General features: G+C 29.4%; 2 protein-coding genes across 7 annotated transcripts; one reads left to right on the plus strand and one right to left on the minus strand.

Moving 5' to 3' along the window:
- The first annotated feature begins 355 nt into the window (after positions 1 to 355).
- LOC142333772 (uncharacterized) lies at positions 356 to 13,995 on the plus strand. Of its 5 annotated transcripts, none has more exons than XR_012758682.1 (6): positions 356 to 507; positions 3,359 to 3,432; positions 5,394 to 5,660; positions 7,678 to 8,021; positions 11,134 to 11,328; positions 13,684 to 13,995. XR_012758682.1 is itself a non-coding variant. In XM_075381285.1 (5 exons), the coding sequence occupies exons 2-5, from the start codon at positions 3,382 to 3,384 to the stop codon at positions 13,733 to 13,735; spliced, it is 714 nt and encodes a 237-aa protein (XP_075237400.1). In that variant the 5' UTR covers positions 363 to 507; positions 3,359 to 3,381; the 3' UTR covers positions 13,736 to 13,995. The 5 variants fall into 5 exon arrangements, 1 of the variants encoding a protein (XP_075237400.1); XR_012758683.1 differs by having other exon boundaries at positions 11,134 to 11,314; XR_012758685.1 differs by lacking the exon at positions 3,359 to 3,432 and adding an exon at positions 2,949 to 3,098 and having other exon boundaries at positions 357 to 507.
- On the minus strand, positions 4,844 to 26,949 carry LOC142333767 (uncharacterized). 2 transcript variants are annotated; one of them, XR_012758681.1, is made up of 2 exons: positions 26,727 to 26,949; positions 4,844 to 5,273 (listed from the first exon to the last, which is right to left on the minus strand). XR_012758681.1 is itself a non-coding variant. In XM_075381258.1 (2 exons), exon 2 carries the CDS (start codon positions 22,504 to 22,506, stop codon positions 19,417 to 19,419), a length of 3,090 nt encoding a protein of 1,029 aa, XP_075237373.1. In that variant the 5' UTR covers positions 22,507 to 22,572; positions 26,727 to 26,949; the 3' UTR covers positions 17,161 to 19,416. The 2 variants fall into 2 exon arrangements, 1 of the variants encoding a protein (XP_075237373.1); XM_075381258.1 differs by lacking the exon at positions 4,844 to 5,273 and adding an exon at positions 17,161 to 22,572.
- Between the last annotated feature and the right edge of the window lie 665 nt (positions 26,950 to 27,614).

Here is a 27,614-nt window from a genome sequence, read left to right on the forward strand (position 1 = left end):
AAAAAACAAATCTTAAGTAACTTTTTGCATGTATAATTATAATTCCAATTTATAAAAAAAATAACTAATGGCAGGAAAGTATTACAAATTTTTTGGTTAAATTTCTTTGTAATAATTACATGTAATACATTGTAATAATTAATTAGTAAAAAACGAATTTCAAATTATACATAAATTGTTTGTGTGTTTGCATGTTTTATTAGTGCTTATGTCATTTGTTACGCTATGAAAAAAAACAAACTATTACTTGTTAGTTTCATCATATTACACGAATATACATATTTTATTTAAATAAAATATTCAAAATTGTAATAAATGTTAGAAGATTATTCATAAGGTGAGAAAAAAGTGAAAAAACATACATTTCATTATTGAAAATTATATTTATTCAATAGGTAAATCATATATTCCATTACTGGCAATTTTAATTTAATGCAAAAATCTATTATTTTATAAAATAAGATTTTACGATTTTATAACAAGAAAAGTAATATGTGGCAAAAACAGGTAACATTGTTTATTAATTATTTTTACAAATAATTTATTTTTACAGCAGTTATTTAAAAGACCTTTTGGTTACATTTTGTCATATAAAAAGAGACTTAGGCCTTTTTTTACTTATAATTCTGCAAAATAGTTTAAATATGAATATTTTAATATTTATTTTAGTTACTGTGCTAAAATTAACTGTTACATTATTTTAGAATTATAACAGATATACTTAAAAGAACTGAAAATAAATTCTTCCCCGTATTTTTTTTTTCTTCAGTCATTTGACTGGTTTGATGCAGCTCTCGTAAGATTCCCTATCTAGTGCTAGTCTTTTCATTTCAGCATACCCTCTACATCCTACATCCCTAACAATTTGTTTTACATATTCCAAACATGGCCTGCCTACACAATTTTTTCCTTCTACCTGTCCTTCCAATATAAAAGCGACTACTCCAGGATGCCTTAGTATGTGGCCCATAAGTCTGTCTCTTATTTTAGCTATATTTTTCCAAATGCTTCTTTCTTCATCTATTTGCCGTAACACCTCTTCATTTGTCACTTCATCCACCCATCTGATTTTTAACATTCTCCTATAGCACCGCATTTCAAAAGCTTCTAATCTTTTCTTCTCGGATACTCCGATCGTCCAAGTTTCACTTCCATATAAAGCAACACTCCAAACATATACTTTCAGAAATCTTTTCCTGACCTTTAAATTAATTTTTGATGTAAACAAATTATATTTCTGACTGAACGCTCGTTTCGCTTGTGCTATTCGGCATTTTATATCGCTCCTGCTTCGTCCATCTTTAGTAATTCTACTTCCCAAATAACAAAATTCGTCTACCTCTATAATCTTTTCTCCTCCTATTTTCACATTCAGCGGTCCATCTTTGTTATTTCTACTATATTTTATTACTTTTGTTTTGTTCTTGTTTATTTTCATGCGATAGTTCTTGCATAGGACTTCATCTATGCCGTTCATTGTTTCTTCTAAATCCTATTTTACTCTCGGCTAGAATTACTATATCATCAGCAAATCGTAGCATCTTTATCTATTCACCTTGTACTGTTACTCCGAATCTAAATTGTTCTTTAACATCATTAACTGCTAGTTCCATGTAAAGATTAAAATGAGATAGGGAACATCCTTGTCGGATTCCCTTTCTTATTACGGCTTCTTTCTTATGTTCTTCAATTATTACTGTTGCTGTTTGGTTCCTGTAAATGTTAGCAATTGTTCTTCTATTTCTGTATTTGAACCCTAATTTTTTTAAAATGTTGAACATTTTATTCCAGTCTACATTATCGAATGCCTTTTCTAGATCTATAAATGCCAAGTATGTTGGTTTGTTTTTCTTTAATCTTCCTTCCACTATTAATCTGAGGCCTAAAATTGCTTCCCTTGTCCCTATACTTTTCCTGAAACCAAATTGGACTTCTCCTAACACTTCTTCCACTCTCCTCTCAATTCTTCTGTATAGAATACTAGATAAGATTTTTGATGCATGACTATTTAAACTAATTGTTCTGTATTGTTCACATTTATCTGCTCCTGATTTTTTTGGTATCATGACTATAACACTTTTTTTTAAGCCTGACGGAACTTCCCCTTTTTCATAAATATTACACACCAGTTTGTATAATCTATCAATCGCTTCCTCAGCTGCACTGCGCAGTAATTCTACAGGTATTCCGTCTATTCCAGGAGCCTTTCTGCCATTTAAATCTTTTAATGCTCTCTTAAATTCAGATATCAGTATTGTTTCTCCCATTTCATCCTCTTCAACTTCCTCTTCTTCCTCTATAACATCATTTTCTAATTCATTTCCTCCATATAACTCTTCAATATATTCCACCCACCTATCGACTTAACCTTTCATTTCCCCGGTTAGCTTCATTTATTAATAAAATACCTTTACGAAATTAGGAAGATTATATGTCAAATTGCGATTTGACATATCTAGAGTTTTACTTTTTACATTATCAACTAAGTTTTATTTATATACTCAGTTATTTAATTGAGGATTAATTATTGTTTATAAACCATGATAATGTTGTCTTCTTAGCTAAAATATAGAATATAACGAAAAAATACAATTTATAATATTTTTCTAGTGAAAACTTTGACTTAAAATCTGGATAACTCACTTAACTACAAAAAAGTGGGCAAAGTATGATTTTCCCATCTTTTCTGGTCAAATCATACTTTGCACTGCCTTTATTGGAGTGTTTTAATAATAAAAATTAATTAAATAATATCAATTAGAGTTACAAAAAGCATTATATGTATTTTTGACTTGGAGAATAAATTTTAAGAAAAATATGTTTAGTAATATTCGTATATAAATTAAGCATGACAAATTTACATAAGTAAATTTTTCTTAAAATCTAAACCTCCTTTAACAAAGGTTAAATAAGAAAAACTAAATTAAAAAAAAGTTTTTGCATTTTAGGTCTAGGGGAGTAAAAATTAAAAAAAAAAAAAAAAAAAACAGTGGTAGACATTTCTTTATATGTAAATATAAACTTTTAAAAAGTTTTTGATAAATATTTCAACCAAAGGGAAAAAGTAGAACAAAAAACATACATTTCAATTTTACGAGGTGAGGATTGATTTTTTGAAAAAATAATGTTGGTTTTATATATGAATTGTACATAACAAATTTGTTTTAATAAAGTTTTCTCAAAATTGGTTATTACGATATCCCCTCCCTCTTGACAAATTTTGAAAAAAAATTTTCAAAAAATCCTGATGCACCATTGTTGACGAGATTGCCACACATTCTTGTTATTGTTAAGGAAGTAATGCATATCGATATAAAAATATTGTTTTTTCACAGCAATGATTTAATTAAAATTTCAGAATTGGCACAAGAGGTCTTTTTAATGAATGGTGACACACCTATACATGTAATGCTAACATCAATAGACTCAAAAGTACGTTATTTTCTGTTAAGATTCTGAGTATCATAGCAAGACTTTTAAAAAAGATTTTTATAAATTTTGATTTTTAATAATAGTTAATTGTATTTTCCATTTCTGAATTTAATTTGTATTCATATATCTGATTTCATTATTCAGCTATTTTTTTAAAGAAATTAATCCACAGCTAAATTACCTGACCATTCAGATGTGTAATATTTTATAATCTGTTTATACATTTAAAATATTATACTTACTTTTGTGAGTAATTACCTTAATTTTATTATATTATACCTAAATGGTTTCTATTAAACAAAAATAATTTTTGAAAAAAATAACAAATTTGAATAAATTACATACAAAGAATGGTTAGTGCAAGTTGAAAATTTCATAATGGCTTTGAAATTTCATTTTTTATGCATACTTCAAAGTTTTTGTGTTCAAAAATGATCACAGTTAGTAGTATTCTTATTTTAAAATAAGTTGATAAAATATTTTACTACAAGCAAAAAAAAATTAAATATCATTAAAAATATCTTTATATAATACGAGTAATAATTTTTTACTTGCCTTAAGTTTCTTAGTCATCGTCTGCTTACTTGATAATTAGTGAATTATCCAACAGTTAACGGTTAGAAATTTCAAAATTACATTGATTATGTGGTATGCGTTTATGAATGATTACACTATGATGCAACTATTCTACAACTTGACCTACCTTACACACTGTTGGAAAATAAAGGCAAGTTAAAGAGAAAAAAAACGCTAAATTTATTCAAACAATGTTATAAAAACTGACATTTTTAAAATTTCTAATGTTTTTGTTTTTTTTTCTAACTATAAAATTTTTATAATGATCGGAATCAATTTTTTTTGAAGAAGTTTGTATTATCTCTTTCCTTAATAAACTTAACAGTAATAAAACCAATGAATTACAAAAAAAGTCTGTTGCTGTTAGTGCATCAGGAAGGTGGATTTCTGGTTTTAGTTAACCTTTAAAACGTACCCAAAAATCCATTTTATTGGTTCTAAAACTAGTTTCTGTAAACCGCTTCATTTGTTAATTATTGATGTAAATTGAGAAATCATCCCTTTTTACTGGGGTTATGGGAATTGATTGCTATAACCATTTAGTTCATTGGAAATTTTTAATATGAAAAATGTCATGTCTGACTAGGTCATGAACCTCGGATTTCAGGTTGAAAGACGCTATCACTCTACGAATGAGTTTTGCGGAAAACTCATTTTTTTATAAATTAATTAAGAAACTGTTAGTTCAATATCAACGTGACTCATAAAATGTCATTAAAAGTATATTTAAATGATATCCTATTTTTTGGTTTATGATGCGTAATAAAATTAATCATAAATGATAAAATTAATTAAATAAGGTCTGTAAAATTATACATTTCCTTTAATTACGTCATTGTAATAATAATTTGTTTTAATTGAATTTATTAAGATGAAACCAACAAATTTGAAGGTACAGAAGGTAAAGCATTCAAATCCCTCATTCTAACATATTTGATTTGACATCAAATATTCATTCATAGTGTTCTGCCATTACGACAGATCCTGTCATGGCTGTTCCTCTCCACCTATCCTTTGCTAATCTCTTACTTTGTTTCCATATATTTTCTCGTTTCCATAATCCCATCCATAATGTGAAATACCTTCCTTTCCTTTCGTTCACCAAGCCTTCTTCCTATTTTATCCACTAATAAAAACTACTTGTACAAAGTCCTGGCCGGTTCCTTTTCCTATACTTAATCACGTTTAACATTTTTCTGTTCTCTCTGATTCTCCTTAATACTTCTTCTTTTGTTACACCTTCTTACCATCTGACATTTATCATTCTGCAACATAAAATATAGCCATTTATTTATTAAACTGCTAATTTAATCAAAAGGAATAATTTTTTTTTAATATGTAAGAAAAATGTATATAATTTATTTATTGTTTTATTTTTATTGCAGCAATTATTTATATGTTTTATAATAACTGTAATGTTTGTTGGCATACTGTCTAAAAGCTTATGTATAAAATTTAGAAATGGAATACAGCAAACTGATAAAAGAAATAACGGTTATAAAGACAACAATTTAATTAAGTCATACAGTAATATGTTTTGTGGGAAATTTGGTTGCAAACCACAACGAAACCCTTTTCTAAGCGTAACATGCTCAAAATCAATGGACAAATATTTAAAATTAGTTGGAGAAAGTGAAGGTGATATAATAATGGTAACTATAAACCCATGTTTTTCACTAAAAATGATGTGGACACTACATGACTTCTTTGTATGCCTATTAAGTTGCATATATATATATATTATAAGATATTAATAGTTATTAATAAATCAATATATATAAATTTAAAAAAACTTAAAAAAAGAAAGTATGATTCGAACCAATGTGCTTTCTTTTAAGATACAAATATTTTATTAATAAAAATTCATGTGGCTATAGCTCTTGAACCAGTGAAAATAAGTACCTCATAATATATCGTTGAAAATCTCTCAATGGAGTCTTACTGCTGCATATAAGAAAAAGTCCAAAATCCAATTTTATTTTTTTATTGGATTTTAGCTTTTTTGGGTACTTTTGGTTAAGTCGATTGCAGTCAAGAAGAAAGATGCATAAATATAGTTACAACAGTCCTAAATCCAAAATTTCAACAATCTACGGGTAATCGTTTTTGAGCTGTGTGAGATACATATGTACATACGTATTGCCGAAACTAGTCAAAATGGATCAGTGATGGTCAAAATTAATATTTCCGTTGAAATCTGAAAACTGAAATTTTTCATGAACACAGTACTTCCTTTTCTTGGTACAAGGAAGTAAAAACATTAAAATATTTATAAAATGTTTAGTTGTCACAATTTAAATGTATCATGTTTGAGAGTATCCAAAAATAAAGTACCCTGAATATAATATAGATGGTTTTACAAGCATCTTAAAATAAGTACGTAAAGATTTCTTTATTACCTTAAGATTCAATTGGCATAACATTAAATGTCACATGTGTCAGGGTTTAGAAGTTTTAATTAAATTTAGATGGGATGGGTGAAAATGATGCCTCTCCTTATAATTAAAAAATTTACAGTATTTATTATTCGATTCACCCTGAAGCTAGATCTTAATTTAAGGTTGTTTCGTTACTTCATTCGTTAGTGTGTTTTGACATTGGTACAGCCATAAGCATTTTCCTGTTTTTTTTATCATTTTTTCAGATGTGTTTATATTGTAGCATATCATATATCATTTTGTATTCTCAAAGAAAATTTTATATCTCAAAGATCAAATCCAGGAATCATTAAAATATTTAGTACACAAGTGTACACCAGCTTTCCCTTACGAATGACAGTTCTTGTGTAAGCACATTCACATTTTCAAAAAATGGTGGCTTCATATATTTTTCAATCTTTTGACTTTGTAATCGTTACTTTTGTCAAAATATGTTTTATTCGCTAGAATATTTAGCCATTCGTCGTATTTGCAACCAAAATTATACATTATTTTGATTTTTTCAAAATCAGTTGACAGATCAATTTTAATCAGATTAAAATTAATGACATTTTCAACTGGATTTAATTTCCGCCACTAATGAAAAATTATTAAACTAAAATAATTTTTGGTTAAAAATTTAAATAATTAACTATTTAGCAACAATTTTAACATTCAATTTACTCCAAATGTTTGTACACAACACATATCACCAAAATATCTCTTCTTTGGTATTATTATTTATTTCCAATTTATCATGAATATTAATAATAATTTTAGTGTAAACATGTACTCAGTTACATCAGGAAATCTTTTATTAACTTCTTTTGCGCCAATCTTCATAGCAGATTATAGCGACTCTATCTTTCACCTGGAAGTTCAGGGTCAGAGGGTACAATCAGTCATGGCATTTTTCACAAGATACAAAAAATTTTCATTATCAACTATTAGCAGCTGTTACAAGGTACCAGCCAGAATAAAATGGGATATAGAGGAGTTAGTTACATTTGGGCTTTCTCTCCTTCAAATAGGTTACAAACATTCAAAAAATTTATTCATTGTTCAGAGTAAATGAATTGTACATATTTAATTGCCAATAAAAAGCTTATGTAAAATTGGTTACAGTGTACTAAAATCGTGTTTTGAACAGCGTTATCATTTTTCCCGTATTAATTCGATAACTGTAAATTTAATTTATATTTATGTTGTATGGATCTCTTATTATTATTTTATATATGTTATTTTCTTTTAGTATGCAGATATGTGTCGACAGATTTTACATTCTTGGAAGGTCTGCTTTGATGTAATTGACCTCTTGCAAAAAAGGTGCTGGGATATGCATAATGCAACCTTACTTCTGAAATTGATACAGAATGTTGACTTGTTATTGAAATTTGTAAAGAATAAAGATATATTTGTATATTATACAGAAGTATTAATGATGAATAATTTTCAGCCAAATAAATGTATAGATGAAATTATTAAAAATAAGCAAACTCGTGATGAAATATTTTTTCATTTTTATTATTACTGGTATATAGATAATCCAGGTGCAAAAGGATGTGACTGTACTAAAGTTATAGAAATATATAACAGGTACAAAGCATTTTTCTTTCAATCTTTATTATTTACCTTTATTAATATTACTAGTATTGATCACTGCTTAGCTTCTGACACAAGCACAGACTATTTTTTGTGAATTGTTCTCTGAAATTTGTATGAGAAAAAATTATAATATATCTTATTGTAAAGTAGCTAGGTTTATTGTTTTCAGCTGTATTCTTAGTCTATAGTTTCCAGCTGTATTTTTAATAGTTTAAACTGAACATCTTCAGCTTATTAGGCCAATTAACATCTATTAATCTGCCTGTCCTATCTCGCTGATTTGTCGAGTAATAGACTTGTCCACTGATCTGGGGTGCATTATTGTGGTCTGGTTTTTGTCATTGAGATTAGTTTAATGGATTTTTCTAGAGTATGGGTAAAAGGACCAATGTTTCACAGGATTTTACTATTTTTTCCCTTATACCTTTTTACTCCCTCTATGAATTATGAGACATTGTCGATGGTAAAGGTGTTATACAGAGTAGCTGGACCGAAGGTGCAACCACATTGGAGAGGTATCTGTTGGAGCCAGGCTTTTTTTCTTTTCTTTTTTTGTGGAGGTGGGGAATCCATTTCACAGATGCTGAAGCAGTATTGGGATTGCTAATAGGTCCTGCTAGGTTTTAGGAAAAGCGTATATGTACCTGCGTACTACCGACTAAACCTCCACTTCTGGCTATCCACCCTCCCTGGCATAGCTAATATTCAATCACACATTCAATCAGATAGGGGGAGATCACCCACACACACACACACACAGTCATACATCATATCATACTACAAGTACAGATCATAAGTTGAGACCACAATACAGATTCTTACATGAGATCATTAAATTATCAGTACAAAACACAATACAAACATCAAATGATACAAATTGTACATGATATATGTACAAATACAGCTAATCATAAGATATACAACAAACAACGTAAATTATTTTTTTTACATAATACTTAAAACTATTCATCATATTCTCATTCAGAATAGAATACATACATACATGTTACATAATACCTAAAACATTGGGAGCCAGGCTAAGGAATGATTACTGAAAGAGGGCAACACCTCTTCCAGTAGTTACGGATGTAGGTAGAGAATATAGAAGAAGAATGGGAGAATGTTAAAAAGGAAATTCTTAAATCAGCACAAGCAAACTTAGGCAGAACAAAGAGAACTGGTAGAAGCCCTTGGGTATCAGAGAATATATTACAGATGATGGAAGAACACAGAAAATATAAGAATGCTAGTGATGAAGAAAGTAAAAGGAACTATCGGAAATTAAGAAATACTATAAACACAAAGTGCAAACTAGCAAAAGAAGAGTGGATTAAAGAAAAGTGTTCAGAAGTGGAAGAGATCATCATTTGTAAAATAGTAATAATAATAGAGCATACAGGAAAGTAAAGGAAGATTTTGTGGTACATAAATTAAAATCTAATAATGTGTTAAACAAAGATGGTAGACCGATTTATAACACGAAAGGAAAGGTCGATAGGTGGGTGGAATATCACCCATTAACCATTAACTGACTAATTAACTGATTAATTGGTCTTGCATCAAAAATCTTAACTAGAATTCTGTACAGAAGAATTGAGAGGAGAGTGGAAGAAGTGTTAGGAGAAGACCAATTTGGTTTCAGGAAAAGTATAGGGACAAGGGAAGTAATTTTAGGCCTCAGATTAATAGTAGAAGGCAGATTAAAGAAAAACAAACCAACATACTTGGCATATATAGACCTAGAAAAGGCATTCGATAACGTAGACTGGAATAAAAAGTTCAGCATTTAAAAAAATTACGGTTCAAGTACAGAGATAGAAAAACGATTACTAACATTTCAGAAACCAAACAGCAACATTAATAAATGAAGAACATAAGAAAGAAGCCATAATAAAAAAGGGAGTCCGAAAGGATGTTCCCTGTCCTCTTTACTTTTTAATCTTTACATAGAACTAGCAGTTAATGATGTTAAAGAAAATTTAAATCCGGAATAATAGTACAAGGTAAAAAGATAAAGATGCTATGATTTGCTGATATAGTATTCTAAGAGTAAAAAAGATTTAGAAGAAACAATGAACAGCATGGTTAAAGTCCTACGCAAGAACTACTGGATGAAAATAAACAAAAAATGAAAGTAATGAAATGTAGCAGAAATAATGTAAATGGACCATTGAATGTAAAAGTAGGAAGAGAAAAAATTATGGAGGTAGAAGAATTTTGTTATTTGGGAAGTAGAATTACTAGATGGATGAAGCAGGAACGATATAAAATGCCGAATAGCACAGACGAAATGAGCCTTCAGTCAGAAATATACTTTGTTTACATCAAAAATTTATTTAAATGTCAAGAAAAGATTTTTTAAAGTATATGTTTGAAGCATAACTTTATATGGAAGTGAAACTTGGACGATCAGAGTACTTAAGAAGAAAAGATTAGAAGCTTTTGAAATGTGGTGCTTCAGGAGAATGTCAAAAATCAGATGGGTGGATAAAGTGACAAATGAAGAGGTGTTGTAGCAAAATGATGAAAGAAGCATTTGGAAAAATTTAGTTAAAATAAGAGACAGACTTACAGGCCACATATTAAGGCATCCTGGAAGAGATGATTTGATATTGGAGGTACAGGTAAGTGGGAAAAACCATGCAGTTAGGCAATGCTTGGAATATTAAAACAAACTGTTAGGGATGTAGATTGTGGGGAGTATATCGAAATGAAATGACTGGCAATAGATAGGGAATGTTGAAAAGCTTCATTAAACCAGTCAAATGAGTTAAGACAAAAATAATACCTCTTTGAATATTTTCATCTTTCTTGTTGGTGTTCTTTTCATTAACAATTTGTCTTGTTAAGTAGATCGTGTGGTGAAACCTTTTTTTCAGTCTGACATATATCAGGGAAGTGATTTCTTTTCTGTATATACTAAAATTTAAATTATATGAAAAGTTGAGGTTTCATTGATAAGTTATTATTTTTATATTCAGAACAGATATGCCAATTAATGGCAGAAGAAGTTTTTAATTTTATTTTAGGTAAGGTTAGTTAGTTTCTATAAGGTGACTTTGTCTAGCGTTAAGTGTTACAAATGTAATGAAGGATTTTTTAGGAAGCAGAAGCATACACCATACAAGACTTGTGAACAGCATTATTCCACTTCGAATGCCTTTGTATCATTGATGAGGAATTTAATTTCCTACTTTTTAATTGGATGAGAACATTTGTATGAGATGACTGCTCTTGTGTACACAACAGCGATCACTTTTGCAATTTCCAATGCTGGACAACAAGTTAGTATCAAAATGTATGTAAATGGATAACTCTATTAAGTTTAAAAAAAATGATATTACTATTAAAACAAAATGTATTTGTGATGACATGATGCCTAAATGTTTTGGGCGTATGTTTAACTCGAAGGAAAAATAAATAAGTCATATGATGTTGGTTGCAGATTAGTGAATCATCTACATTAATTAAAGAACAAGGCAGAAAATGGTGTACTGAAAAAGAAAGTTGCTTTTCTGTATAACCAGGTTCAGTTGAAGCCGAATTCTGTAAGCATATTAATGTTGTACATTTGTGCTGCAAAAACAAGGATGTCAATTATAGAGAGAAAAGAACTTAATCATCAAGAAGGGAATGATCTTTCTTGTCAATCGATCATGAACACAATGAAACATCTCCCAGCAGGGAAGAAATTGTCAACAAATGGAAGATAGTTAAGTCCCACAATTATAAGAAACCTAATTTGAATAAACAAATTAGTGTTGAAAGCTGTTGAGGCTAGTGGTATGAATAACTTTTATCTTGTCAAACCTAAAAGAAAAGCATTATTTATGATACCCCTAGTAGTGAGAGGAATCATCATTCCCTTAAGTCGATTATTCAATATAATGCATGAAAGAAGGCTGAAGTACTTTTTGAGTTTATGGATAGTAATTGCTCGGGTCAATATAATTTTTATTTACCATGTAGCGTAATACTTCACCTAATTTATTCAATGTGGGAGAAAGCATGGGCATAGAAATTAACCAAATTTTTTTATGTAGCTGCTTCTCATGATGCCCTTGCAGTTCATTTCAGTTTACAGGCCATAACAGCTAGTGCCAATAAACATTTTTACAATTACTTTGGAGGTAACTACTGAGGTCTGTACAATGCTTTTAGAGACAAAATACAATGGAGTTTATACTTCCTTATATTCGAGAAGCTGCCAAAACCTTTTCAAATATTTTAACTACAAAGATAAGTAATAAATAGGGATAAGGTCAGGCCCCACTTTTCCAGAGAGCTCATAAGAAATCTTTAAAGATAAGAAAAATCGTGTAAGTATTTTCAAAGAATCAGATCGATTGCATATTATGATGAGTTTTCTCTTGTAAAGAGAAAAGTTAGAGGTTTACTACAAGTTTAAGGTGTAGTACTAGAAGAATAGTAAAAGAGATTAAAATTTTATGCAAATTTATTCAAATATGTCCTTTTTAAAGAATTCTAATATAGTTTGCTCAATTAAGATTCAGTTGAGTAATTTTGAATGCTAAACAACTTAGTGAAGCATTTGGAAAGTATTTCCAATCAGACTACCAACCTCTAAACAAATAGAAACTTTCCAAGTAATTCAGATGACAACTGCATTACCAATATGATTAGAATCCCTGATGTTATTGAATACAAATTTTGGATTGTATTCTGAAGCTGAGTGCATGGTAGCGACAGCATCCCTGCTAGCTCTTCTAAATCCCTGGCAGTACTTTTTTATTTATTCTAGTTACCTTACTCTTATACATATTTTATAAAAAATTTCTTTTTTTTACATATTTCAGTCTTACTTTCTTAAAATTAAAAAAAAAAAATAAAATCAACATTTAAATCAAAATTAAAATCAGTCACTGCTGTTGATATTTGTAAATATCTGAAAATTAACCTAATTTTTTTCTCTGTCGATTTCCCTGCCACTTGGAGCGCAACTAAGTATAAGCTCAGTTCCAAAGGGTGCCATGGTCTCAAACTATCTCGATAGGGCACAAGGCCCTGCCCAGGCAGCTGGGACTTGATCTTTCTTGGTTGTCATACCTTAAATGAGGGGATCCCAAAGGGTTCCCCTCACTGGGGCACCAGTCTTAACACCTGGCTTCTAACGAGGAACCCCAAAGGGATCCCCTACCGGGACTATGATCTTACTTTCCCTCAATAGCACTGTAAGAGAGTCCCCACCCGATCATCAAAGATGAGACGTTGGCACCTTCCACCCCTCCCGGATGAGGCTGTACCTCGCAGACACTACAGTGCAGCTGTTCACATATTCATGGCGCTGGTGCAGGTGGGACCACCTTATATCCTCAACCTCCGGGAGCATGTCTGTGCAACTTAAATGACAGAGTGAGATTCCTGTTTGCAGTCCCTCCTCATGTGGCCGGCCATAATGCAACAAAACAATGACCACTTTGGTCTAGGCCAAGACAAAACTTGGCCCAAATTAACCTAATTTAATTTAACTTATTGCATGTTAATTGAAACATTTACCTGTTCCAATTATCCTATCAAAAATACCTACATGATTTAGACTAAGTAAACGTTATAAATTTGCAACTGCAATTTCTTTTGCTGTGTGTTTTCTTTTTTAAATGAATTTGATTTTTTATTTTTATTGTTGATTTAGTGTGAGACAGGATAGAAAAAATGAAGAAATGTTATCGATTAACTGCAAGTAATGTGGTATTGATAATTAAGTAAAATCTTCAAACATACTTACAACAAAAAAAAATATTTCTATTAATTAAGTTTACATTTTATTTTTCATTTGCTTAACTCTATAAGAAAACTTATACACACTGATGGAAAAAAAATTATTATTATCTCAAAATCAATGAAAATAATAAAGTAATAAAACAAAATGTGGCAACAGTGTTCTTATGCTTTCCTGCACTGGTTATTTATTCTTATTTAGTGGATAAACAATAAAAATTTTAAAAGTCAATATTTATTACTTTTTTTGTTCCCCACCACCAAAATCACCTCTCAAGAACATTTTTTGATTGTTTTAACATTTATTATGTTAAATGGAAGAAACTAAAAAAATTCCATTGAAAAATCTACAACCATAAAATGTTACCTAAAATTGATTTTTTAATGAAACTGTATTTTAATATTATTATTACAATATATGGTCAATATACATGAGTCTGTGTGGCTCTCGTTTTCCTGTTTTAGCCTCTGGTAACAACCGTTAAAATAATTCTTCAGAAGATGATATGTATGAGTGTAAATGAAGTGCAGTCTTGTACATTCTCAGTTAGACCATTCCTGAGATGTGTGGTTAATTGAAACCCAACCACCAAAGAACACTGGTATCCACGATCTAGTATTCAAATCCATGTAAAAATATCTGGCTTTACTAGGACTTGAACGCTGGAACTCTCGACTTCCAAATCAGCTGATTTGGGAAGACGCGTTCACCACTAAACCAACCCGGTGGATGAGTCTGTGTGGCTAATTTTATCAAAATCAGTTTATCCACTCCAAAGACTTTTAGACACATCATATGTAAGTATGTATTCCCTTGTTTTTGTTTTTGAGGTCCCTGGGTCTTTAAACATAGAGAAATGCAAAAAAACCAACCCCATTTTTAGACCGATTACCATACTTTCCTTCTTGCAGCGTGGCTCTAGAGACTAGAGCTATGATGCCAGCAAGATATAATACTAAATTTAAATATTATTTGAATTGTAAATTTTAAACCTTAAAACTTTCTGAAAAAAAAAACACTATGATGGCTGGTGGTTCATCTGAATAAACCACCACCTGAAGTCATGTGAAAAGACCTCATTCAGCAGTGGATGATGAGGATAAGAACTTTATTGAAGAGAACAGTTTAACTGGTAACACTTTCCATCTGCAGTACAAAAATATAATATTTGTTGTTCTTCAAAACGATCAGGAAGGAGGCTCTCTCCTTTCCTGATAAATAAAGTGATGACAGCCTTAAGTGGTTCATCAAAAAATGTCAGGAAATGAAGAAACGGACCGTTACTGGTTGAGACATTTAGCGACGAACAGAGACGATCACTCTTTCTTCCCACCAACATGGGTGATATCAACAGAAATGCAGTATGCCTCAAATCCTTGAATACCAGCCGAGGAGTAATATTTTGTTGGGACCTTCTGAAGACTGATGTTAGTGAGTTTACCGATGAACTTCGCCCCAAGGTATTGTGGAGGTAAAATGAATTATGAAACATCAGATTGGAATGGAAAAACCTACTCCTTTTCTTATACTGAAATGTTTAAACTTATCGTACCACTGGAGAAAATAAGTGTAGGTTATACATGTCTATTTGAGTATGATCATTCATTCCCAACCCTTGCCGATGTTCTCATTGTCAGAGTTATGGCCACACACAACTTCTTGCTCAAATACTGCAATATCTGTTCGATGTGCAAAAGAAGGCCACAACGATTGTGAATACCAGGAAGAAGAAATATGTGAACCGTGGGGGATCACATTCACCTTGCTCACGAGATTGCCCAACTTTTAATGAACAGAAAGCAATTCCTAAAACTTGTACAGAGCAGAGAAGCTATTTTTTCTCGTCGCACAAAAACAGTATAAATAGATGCTAAACACCCAGAAAGAACCTGGTAGACGTCTCTTTTGTAGCCACTACATCAAAGCATATCCCTATAAATGCTAGTAATCAAGAGTGCGGATCTTGTAGTGAATTGAAATAGCTTGTTCAGTTGTTATCTGATCAGGTCACCTCACTCACAAACATTATTACAGAACTAAGAATACAAGCAAGAAGAAATGTATTATTGGTGGAAAGACCAACAGTGGTTTACCAAAAACCACTTAAGTCAGTACACTACCAAATAAAATTCTTGCTGCATCAAACTACCAAGACCCCTATGAAATGCTCTTAACTAATCCTTTTTATGGAACTAACAAACTTAATAATACTTTTCAGTATACACAATTTTAAATACTTCAAATATTTTGTTAACTGTTTTTCACATCTTTTTGCAGTTCTTGCCTTTTTTTATTTCTAAAATATAAAAACGTATGTCACTTAAACAATTGTAAATCAATTGGGTCAACAGGTCAATATTTACAAAAAAAAAATCATAGATTGTTTTATTCTTTTTTGTATTCTGGTCCATAAAAAAACGTTTCCTAAGTATCTATGAATATTATTTATTACTTTTTTTTTAAATTAAATATTTACACTCATTAATCACTGTAGCAACAACCTTAATTTTTTTTTGGGCAAACATACCTGGAGGTTGTTGTAGCAATAATGTTTTATAATTCATACTTACTGGAGATGTTGATTGTCTTTTGTAAATGGAATTGCCAAGAACTGAAATATGGTTGCTTATGATATTCCTCGAGCGTCTATTCTAGATCTATTTAATTTACTCAAAATGGCCTGTTTATCTGTGTTACCAGAATCTGTGCATCATTGTCATGATGCAGCATCATGAATCAAATCAAAACCATGCTTATTTGTTTTTTCGACAGTAATGACATTGTTCATAAGTTGTTTTTGCCTATAGAACAGACTTTCTTTTTCCTGTTTAGCCTCCGGTAACTACCGTTTAGATAATACTTCAGAGGATGATATTATGAGTATAAATGAAGTGTAGTCTTGTACATTCTCAGTTCGACCATTTCTGAGATGTGTGGTTAATTGAAAGCCAATCTCCGCCATGTAGTTAATTGAAAGTTCCTCCAGTCTCTGCTGGTAAATGTATACGTGGACATCTCGGCTGACGAAAGATATCGTAATCGGTACCGATGCGTGTTGCAATTTATCAGCCGTCGTAGAGCAGTAAGTTTCAATCTTGTGTAATTTTGGGTGTAATACCCGCTTTGTTTACATTTCAGGGTCAATGATCTTCAATAAATGAAAATTTAATTATAAATTTTCGGGGTCAAAAGTCAAGGTTAGGCCAGAAGGAATATATCCAATCTACTTATAAAATATTTAATATTACAACCATGAAATAATGAATACGTCAGAGTCCCAGTATAGATGGTAAGGCGACCCCTGACTAGGTAGTAAACAATTAATATGCACAATATTTTTAAAAAAAAATTCTTTATTAATAAATTAGTTTTGAAAACTTGTTAGTTAATTTTTTACAGGCAGTTATAAAAATACATTCTACTAACATTATTTTATTACAGTAAAACATACTTTATTACAAAATTTAAGGTCACATTTTCTGTATTTTACCTTAAAAACTAATTTCTAGTATAAAATAATAATATGTATCATACATTCACAGAATATGATCTTCTGAGGTAGTAATAAACATTCAGCCACTTTAATGCTCTCGAACCATTTTATACCTGATACTCAATACTTCAGCAATTTGGTCGAATTGTTTTATTATCTGGTTAAGAATATTTACTTTTGAACTCTGCACTAAAGATATTTATTAATATCTATAACTAGATATCTGTTAATTAAAGCTATTAAACTTTAATGAACAATCTTTGATGGGAATGACTTCATGAAAATTATATTCGCTGAATATAAAAAAAAACTCATTAAATGTGAAATAACAGTTAACGTATTTTTTAAGAAGTTTTGTTAGCAGCTGACTACTAACTTCATGATGGAAAACAAATGTTGCAGTTTATAAAAATTAAATACCTTAAAAAAATGTGATTAGTTAAAAGATAAAATATAAATAAATTTATACTCATTAAGAAATACTTTTTTGTTTACTCTCTAACTGTAATATTTACCAATTAACAACTAAAGAAGTTTACTTATCGTTATTGTTATTGGTAACATGTACAGGAACCAAACAGCAACAGTAATAATTGAAGAACATAAGAAAGAAGCCGTAATGAGAAAGGGAGTCCGACAAGGATGTTCCCAATCCCCGTTACTTTTTAATCTTAACATAGAACTAGCCGTTAATGATGTTAAAGAACAATTTAGATTCGGTGTAACAGTACAAGGTGAAAAGATAAAATGCTACGATTTGCTGATGATATAGTAATTCTAGCCGAGAGTAAAAAGGATTTAGAAGAAACAATGAATGACATTGATGAAGTCCTATGCAAGAACTACAGCATGAAAATAAACAAGAACAAAATGAAAGTAATGAAATGTAGTAGAAATAACAAAGATGGACCACTGAATGTGAAAATAGGAGGAGAAAAGATTATGGAGGTAGAAGAATTTTGTTATTTGGGAAGTAGAATTACTAAAGATGGACGAAGCAGGAGCGAATAAAATGCCGAATAGCACAAGCGAAACGAGCCTTCAGTCAGAAAATTAATTTAAATGTCAGGAAAAAATTTTTGAAAGTATATGTTTGGAGTGTCGCTTTATATGGAAGTGAAACTTGGACAATCGGAGTATCTGAGAAGAAAAGATTAGAAGCTTTTGAAATGTGGTGCTATAGGAGAATGTTAAAAATCAGATGGTGGATAAAGTGACAAATGAAGAGGTGTTGCGGCAAATAGATGAAGAAAGAAGCATTTGGAAAAATATACCTAAAAGAAAAGACAAACTTATAGGCCACATAATAAGGCATCCTGGAATAGTCGCTTTTATATTGGAAGGACAGGTAGAAGGAAAAAATTGTATAGGCAGGCCACGTTTGGAATATGTTAACAGTTTGTTTTAACAAACTGTTAGGGATGTAGGATGTAGGGGGTATACCAAAATGAAACGACTAGTACTAGATAGGGAATCTTGGAGAGCTGCATCAAACCAGTCAAATGACTGAAGACAAAAAAAAAATTGTTATTGTGATACAAACATTTTGACTAAGTAATAATATTTAATTTGTTACGGTATCAATTTTGTAAAACTATATTCTATTTAATTATTTATACCAGGTTACAGAGTAACAACACAATAATAATGTCAACAGTACACTGCAGAGATGCCAAGGTATCTGTGTACAGTCTGACATGTAAGTGTAAATGTGTAGTCTTGACAGATTAAGGCCGACCATTCCTGAGATGTATGGTTAATTGAAACCATCAAAGAACACCAGTATCCATGATCTAACATTCAATTCCATATAAAAGCAACTGCCTTTACAAGGACTTAGAACTCTTGACTTCAAAAACTAGCTGATTTTGTGATGACAAGTTTAATCACTAGACTAACCCGGCAGGCTAAAATATAACATAATATACTTCGAGTTATATATTGCATGTGACATTACTACATATGTAAAATAAAAAATGATTTTACGATGTAAAGTTATACTAAATATAACAATTAAATATAACAGGTTTACTAAAATTTAGATTCTATGAAATTGGCCTATCCTCATTATGAAAAGTAAAAAAAAAAATCTACAGTGCAATACCTCAATTTTAATATACCCGTAACAAAACTTTAAATGTTTCATATCAAAACTACAGTGAAGCAAGCAATAAATTAACAACATGTCTATCACATAAATATTTAGAAATAAAATACATAATATCATAATTAAGAAAAACACATTTACAAAACTGATCTGAATGTTCAACACTACAACAATTATTCAAATTGGCTTTATATTTCTTAGGGTCATACGATTTAACAACTCTATTTGTTATAATTAATCTCTCTAAAGCTTTTATTAACTGTCTTTTACTTAAATCAATCTTGCATTTCTTTATTTTCATAATAATTATATCACAATAAACTGGAAATAGTTGTTTAATTTGCTCATCATTGTAAACACAGAAATTATCAGATTGTGAAATTAAATTCATTTCAAACTCGGATAATTTACAACAAAATTTAAAGAATGTTAAATTATCAACTATATTTGTAGATTTCATTTTATTTAATTCAATATTACACTCTTTAAGAAAAACAGTATGAAACGTTTTTACTGAACTATACATATCTAATTCCTCAGGATGTACTAAAAATAAATGTTTTATACACATCTTAACAGACCGATTATAACAGCCACTATTATACAACATTTCGTAACATGTTATTTCACCGTAATTATTTCTAGCAGTAACATCAGCATTACCAAACACAATTAACAAATTGATAGCTTCTGCGGAAAAAGTGAAATGAAGAGGTGTATTCGAATTACGATCACATAATTTCGCATTACCACCGTTTTCTAAAATTGCTTTGATCAATTTAACATTTCTACTTCCGATTAAAGCATAATTCAATGGTGTTCGAAAGTGATGGTCAGAATAATTTATATTTATACCGCAATAGAATAATAATCTTTTAATATAAACATCTGGAGCAATGAGAAAACATCTTTGAACGAGTTCCGAGTCTTTCATAAAAGCTTCAGTATGGTCAGAGAACAACAAAAGTGCAAGTTCTGCATGATGACCATATAAATAATATAAAAATGAGATATCACATCCATCAACTTCATTAATATCTTCTTTACTATGTAAAAATTCAATTAAAATTTGCACATCTGTACTATGATTTATAACATAAATTAAAGGCATTTTACCTTCATTGAGATTTATCATACATTTTTCAACAGTTGCTCCATAATCTAATAACAAACATAAAAACTTATCATTATTAATGTAATTTTTAAATGAAAGTGCATAGTTTAACGCTGTATAACCTTCTACATCACTAGCATCTATATAGGCGCCGTTCTCAATTAATGCAACTGCAATTTCAACTTGTTTATTTTCTGCACCATATAATATAGCATACATTAATGGTGTTAAACCTTTATTATCACAAATATTAACATCGGCACCTTTTTGAATCACAAAATCAACATGTTCTTTTTTATTATTACTTTTAACATGTTTCAATATGTATAATAAAAGTGTATCATTATTTTCGTCATGAGTGTTTATATTCACACCATTATCAATAAGTATTTGTATTATTTCTTTAAACATACTAGAATGAACAGCATGCTTTATAGGTGTTAATCCATTATTATCAATTACGTTGACATCAGCTCCATGTTCAATGAGTTTAATAATGACATCCACATCACACTCGTACTTTATAGCGTAAATTAGAGGCGTATATCCTCTATTATCAATTGCATTAATGTCGGCCCCATTACATATGATATTAAATATAAAATTTTTATTTATATTTAATTCTATTGCATACATTAAAAATGTCTGACCAAATTCATCCTTTACATTTATATCGTTCCTACTAGGAATAAGTTCAGCAAAAAATTTATCATTGTGTTTCTTCACAACTTCTATATTAAACCAAAACCTATCGTGACAATCATTTATTTGACTGAAATTGGCTCCTTTTGTAATAAGTAAATCAATTAAATCTTGGTCATTAAAATAAACAACAGCGTAACATAAGCTCGTTCTGCCAAACACGTCCACTGAATTTACGTCGGCTTCTGCTTTAATCAATCTACCAGTAACCTCATCATCATTGTTTTTAATTGCGTACATTAAAGGGGTAACTCTAAGAAAATCACATTTATTTACATCTGCTCCGAAATCGATCAATTTATCAATTATTTCTACCTTGTAATAGTTATTTATTGCACACACTAATGGTGTCATTCCACGTTCATCAATTGCATTAACATCTGCACCTTTATCAAGAAGCGTCAATATAATTTCCTTACCTCTATGAAGTTGCAGTGCTATTAATAGTGGTGAAGTAGTATAATCATTTTCACCTTCGTTAAGGTATTTCAGTTCATTAACATTTGCACCTTTATCAATGATTTCTATAATACAATCAACACTACAATTATTTTTCAGTGCTAAATATAGAAAACGATTACACACTTTATTCAGTGTATTTGTCATGAATCCATTATAAATTAGTACATCTATAAACTGTTTAATTCTACTTGTTTTAGATACTACAGTAGTTAAGAATGCGTCTTTCAAAGAATTCTTTGCTATATCATCACGAATAATTGGTCTTCTCTTTATAAGTTCTAGCCACAAATCTTCATGTGTATTCAATGTTAATTTCATTAAAGGTTTCTCCCTACAAAAATTTTCAGCATTGATATCTGCACCTGAGTCTATCAACAATTTAATAATTTCAATATCATCACCGCTACAAAAATTACTCACAGCTATATGTAATATTGTATTTCCACGCTTATCACATAATTCATTGACATCTGCACCCATTTTTAAAATTTCTTGTATAAAATTTACACTTCTTTTACTCTTTATAGATTGTAATAATGGTGATACATGTCTTACATCTGTATCATCAATAATTCCACCTCTATCAACTAATCGTCGTATCATTTCGATATCTGAACCATGCATAATAGCAACATTAATAATTGAAGTTAAAATGAGGGTGATATCAAATATATTTTTAATGTCAAAATAATCTAATAAAGCTATCAACATTTCTTTACTTTTTGTTTTATAAAATAAGTAATATAATTTAAAATTTGTCATTATCCTCTTCATTTCATTTGTATTCCTTTCCAACAATTCAACAATGCTATCAACATCGTTATCAACAATTCCTTTAACAATATCATCATAACACATACTTACGTTATGTTTTAACTAATATGGATAATTTTCTTCTAAGTTGATTTTACCAGATTTTTTAATCTGAAAAATGAAATTAAAAATTTATTTTGTGTATAATTGTAAAAGTCAATGGTGACTTGGAACATTGTTTTAGTATGAAATATTTTACATAGAAAAAAAAATATATAACTTAATTTTAAGTGGACACTTTCAAGTGGACTTTTTTTTTTTACAAAGACATTTACCTAATATTAAAAAAAGTCAATGTATAACCTCAATAAAAATTTGACCATTATTAATCACTAAACAAATATACTCATTTTATTGTTTTATTTAGAAATACTAACTTTTTTCCTTTCTCCTATAATAATAATAATAATCTGAACATGGTTCCAGAACTTAAAAAGAAAATAATATGTACAGCACACATAATTATGATAATTTGTTTGTTATTTTTTTTAATTTCAATAAAGAATAACCCCATTTTAAGATTTGTGGAAACCTGGGTGAAAATGATGGAATTCATATCTAAACAATTTGTATTTACATAATTTCAATAAGTATAATATTCAATGCCACAAATAAAATGGCATTTAGTTCTATGTAGTTAGAAACACTAATGCACTAATATAACAGCTCGTGAAATAGAAAATACTACACTAATTCAACAGGTTTTTCAGAATTAGTTTAATAAATTAGGGTGATCAATTAATTGTTATGCCTCACTTGCAGCTTATATCGTAAGTTATATTGTTCTTTCTGATAGTAGTGTATTTGAAAAAAGTCGTAGTTAACTGCAGTCAATTCTGACTAAAACAAGTTTACCAAAATACAGAAATCAATCGTAAAATACACATCACTACACTATAATGTAATCTTTTTCCACAAGAATTTTTTTTTTTATTGTTTTATTGCAGTTACAAAGAGACCATTTTATTGAAGTGACTGGTGCAACTGAATATATTTTATAAATATTAACATTCACAAGAAATTTAAATCAGTAAAAAGCACATAGTAAAATTTTCATTCATAAATATTATAAGTGCCATAATTATAAACAAATGACCACCTGATTTGAACACACTCAAAGATTATATTACAATCCTTAAGAACAAATAGCACACCATACTAGGCTTCCTAATGAAAAATTGGAGTTAACTGATTTTTCTTCTTCAATTGAGAACGTTATCTGCTTCGTGATACACTTTTACATCTTCAATTGAGAACATTATCTGTTTCTTGATATACTTTTACATATCGCCATCTTAATCCCGGCAAAATGCAAAGAATGTTCAGCCCTACAAATAATACCTCTAAAAAACCTCCTATGGTGGTTTAAATTCACTTTAAAAAATTAAATTACAACTGAATTAAAGTGAAAGTAAAATTAAAGGTCTTTTTCCGTTTTGGGAAACATTTATGCACCTTTGGTTAATAGTTTCTCTCATAATTATGTACCTCAATGTATGAAAAATTTACAGTTAATTGTAATGTTAAGCTTAATAAACAAGGTTCACGGTATTCTCTTTAAAGGATTCAAAGTTTAATAAATAATCCAGTTTTTTGCTATTTTAAAATGGGTTGACAATATACAAAGTGCCTCACACAGTAAAATATGATCAGAACACAAGTTAAGACGATAATGAAAATGATAACAGTCGGGTATAAATATGTTCAGCATTAGACGTACATTTTTCTTAAACTATGTTAACATAAAAGGACCAAGAATAGTTTGAAACTTAAATTTAGTGAATTTAAAAGCCACATAAGCTGGGTTCATAATAAAACTTAACAGCCAAATTTCTTCTTTAACACTTTCTATTTGCATCAACCAAAAGCAATTTGCCAGAATTTAACGTTTATTAATTAGTAAGCATTCATAGAAAAGTAGCCCTTTCTAAAGCTGACACTCAGTAGCAAATAAGGCTAAAATTAAAGGGACTTAGAATGGATTCTGGAGGAATATTAAGGGGAATCTTGCTTTAGTTCTTTAGTGGCTCGATTTACAGACCACAAACCTTTACAGTAAATATGACCTACATACTATAAAGCATTATTGTTAGTCACCATAATGCAAGCTTATTAATATTTAGTCATGAGACATTTAAAAATACACAATGGTTTTTTAAAAATCATTTAACTTTATTTTTAGGAACAAATAACCACCAGAATTGTATACACTTGAAAGAAATCCCAAAATTAAGATAATTTTCACACAGATTAATGAATGGAAATTAATTTCAAAAACATAATAACCATAAAGATACACATGAGATTTTTTTTGATGCACCATATAAGGAAAAAAGGTACGTACGTATTAACGCCACCGCAGCTACAGTTTTATTTAAATACAAAGTAGTCAATTGGGTTTCGGTGGAAAATGGGCCAATATAGAGTTTAACATAGATTCAAAACAGTGTCTTTATTAATTTTAATAAATGGTTATTTATATTTTCTTTTTTTTAAATATAACTTAACCTACACTCGCTTCGCTCGCTAACCTTGACTAATTAACAGGAGTGTTTTGATTATTTAAATAATAAATAATTGCAATAATTACTGAATTTATTAAATACATACTCAAAAAATTACGGTGTTAATTAGTCAAGGTTAGCGAGCGAAGCGAGCGTAGGTTAAGTTTGGTTAAATTATATTTATAAAATACATAAATATAAATAACCATTTGTTAAAATTAATAAAGAGACTGTTCATTTTCCATCAAAATCCGATTGACTACTTTGTTTTATATGTGAAATATTTAAAATGTGAACAGTGAAGAGTTTATCAAGAACTTTATTATGTAATGGTAACTAATGACTATCAGTTCAAACAAAATTACAAAAATATATAATTTACCTACCTTACTGACTAAATTAGGCCTTCCAAATTTGGTTTCCAGTTAATTACATAACATTGTTAAATTAATGAGTAATCATTTAACATTTATTATAGATATTAGTTCATAAATACTAGTATATTATAATAGTGTTATATCTCTAAGTAATTCAAAACTATTGTAATAAACATTAAAAATGAAATATAATTTAAAAAAAATATTTTACTGAAAGCTCAATAGAGTTTTCAACAGGAAAACTACCTATTTTTCAACAATCAGATAAATGCCGTATAAACAAGAAGTTCATAAAAAAAAGTTGAAATATCTATAAAATAGTTCAGAAAAAATATATAAATTTTTATTTGTTAATAATCTTTTAATAAGTGATAACTGAACAGTTAAAGTATTATTGTGTTATTACAGAGAAGTTAATGCTAGCTGCATACAAAGGATGTAAATTATTTTTACTGCCAACATTTAGAGAGTTAATCTTAGTTACATTCAATAAATTATAATAAAATTATTAAATTTCACTAATTTTTAATCTTAAGGATACTAAAAATAATATTTTACTAATCAGAAATAACTAACTTATGCCAATCACAGGAATTATAAAACACCATAGATGTTCGGATAACATTAACAAGGTTATTTACTAAGTACATGCCATTGAGAGTACCTTTAGTCATTAAAACAATGCTTATGGCTGTATGCTAATTTCCACCATGTGTAGCAAACCAGTTCAGAACATAAAATTAGAATCATTATTCTAGTATCAACACGCTAAAATATGTTTGCTTTATATACAATCACTGTGTATTTACTTTCAATAAATTAATAAGTACATTACATTAATGCACTTACATTATTCTATTATGAATGTAAAACAACTTATAAATCAAGTTTCATAAAAATTGTCATGGCAATGTAATCCAAGCCACCATCCAACTTTCATAAGGCATAGAAAGTTGCGATTCTTTGGCCTTGATTATTAATTTCAGTGTTACTTTCCATTTGTTAAAAACACTGTAACAGCTCCATTACCTTAAGGTGATATTATTCTACATTTCAAATTAATTTTCTACAAACATTTCAAAATAAAACTATTTGATGTAAGAATTTGCAAGTTTTCATTTCTTATATTTCATGCAAAATGATGGAACTATTCAAAAATTATTTTTCAAATTATTTAGATGAATACACCTAACAAAAAATACAAAGGTAGACTCATCTCAATAAGTAGTGTTTTTTTGTAAGTTAAAAATTATGTAAAATATATTTGAGTCCACCACATAAATAACAACTACTAGTTATAGGGTTAAGAATGCAAAAATTATATCCTTATTATTAAAAAGAAACGTTATAATACGATGTAAAATTAGTGGTACTAAATAATGACCTGATAGTTTACTAGTAATTAGAATTCATCAAATATTGCAATTAAATTTTCGAACTGCTTAAAATCAAACTATAGTTTATAATAAACTTCGAAAAACATACACAACTGCAGCCTGTATCATAACTACGTTTCTAAACTGAATTAAAAAGGTCAATTCTAAGTTTGAATTTATATTCATAAATTAATAAACATTTTTAAAAAACAAATAAATCACCAAATCTTGATAAATAACCTACACATTAAAATGACAGTTGTGAAGCAGTAAAGGAAGAATCGTAAACGAGTCGTTCCTTGAAATAGATTTTTTTTTTACTGAACGAAAGAATGTAGGTTTGCGGCAACAAAAACTGATTCTACTAATGACTGTCAACGGTGAATTCAATAAAAACCAAATTTTACTCAGTTTCGATTTGATACATAGTAATCTTTCTTTTTCTTGGCTTGTAGTGGGGGATCCTGCTACCATACAAAATTTTAGTTTGCGTTTGTTTACTTTATATCCAAACGTAACGCATATCTAATCACAATACCGCCACTAATGTGAATGAACATTCGGCAAATTAATCACGGCTTGATTATAAGATATATTTGTTAACTGTGCTATTTAAGTGAGTTAATCTTAAACAATTAAATTTTATCTGTAAGCAAGAAAATACATTTTTTATATTTCATCAGAAACTACAAAAAAAAGGGAATATATATTAATTAATTGAAAAGAAGAATGTCCACAAAATATGAAATCGCTAGATGAACCAAAGATCGAGATATATCAAACAAATTTATTTACAGTTCAATTTAACGTATATTATCAACATACATTTGTTACTCGAAACGAAAAAAGCCCGCAAAATGTGAACTCCCTAGATGAATCTGGTATCGAGATATATG

The sequence above is a fragment of the Lycorma delicatula genome, chromosome 13 (assembly GCF_047948215.1).
Source record: "Lycorma delicatula isolate Av1 chromosome 13, ASM4794821v1, whole genome shotgun sequence".
Lineage (NCBI taxonomy): Eukaryota > Metazoa > Arthropoda > Insecta > Hemiptera > Fulgoridae > Lycorma > Lycorma delicatula.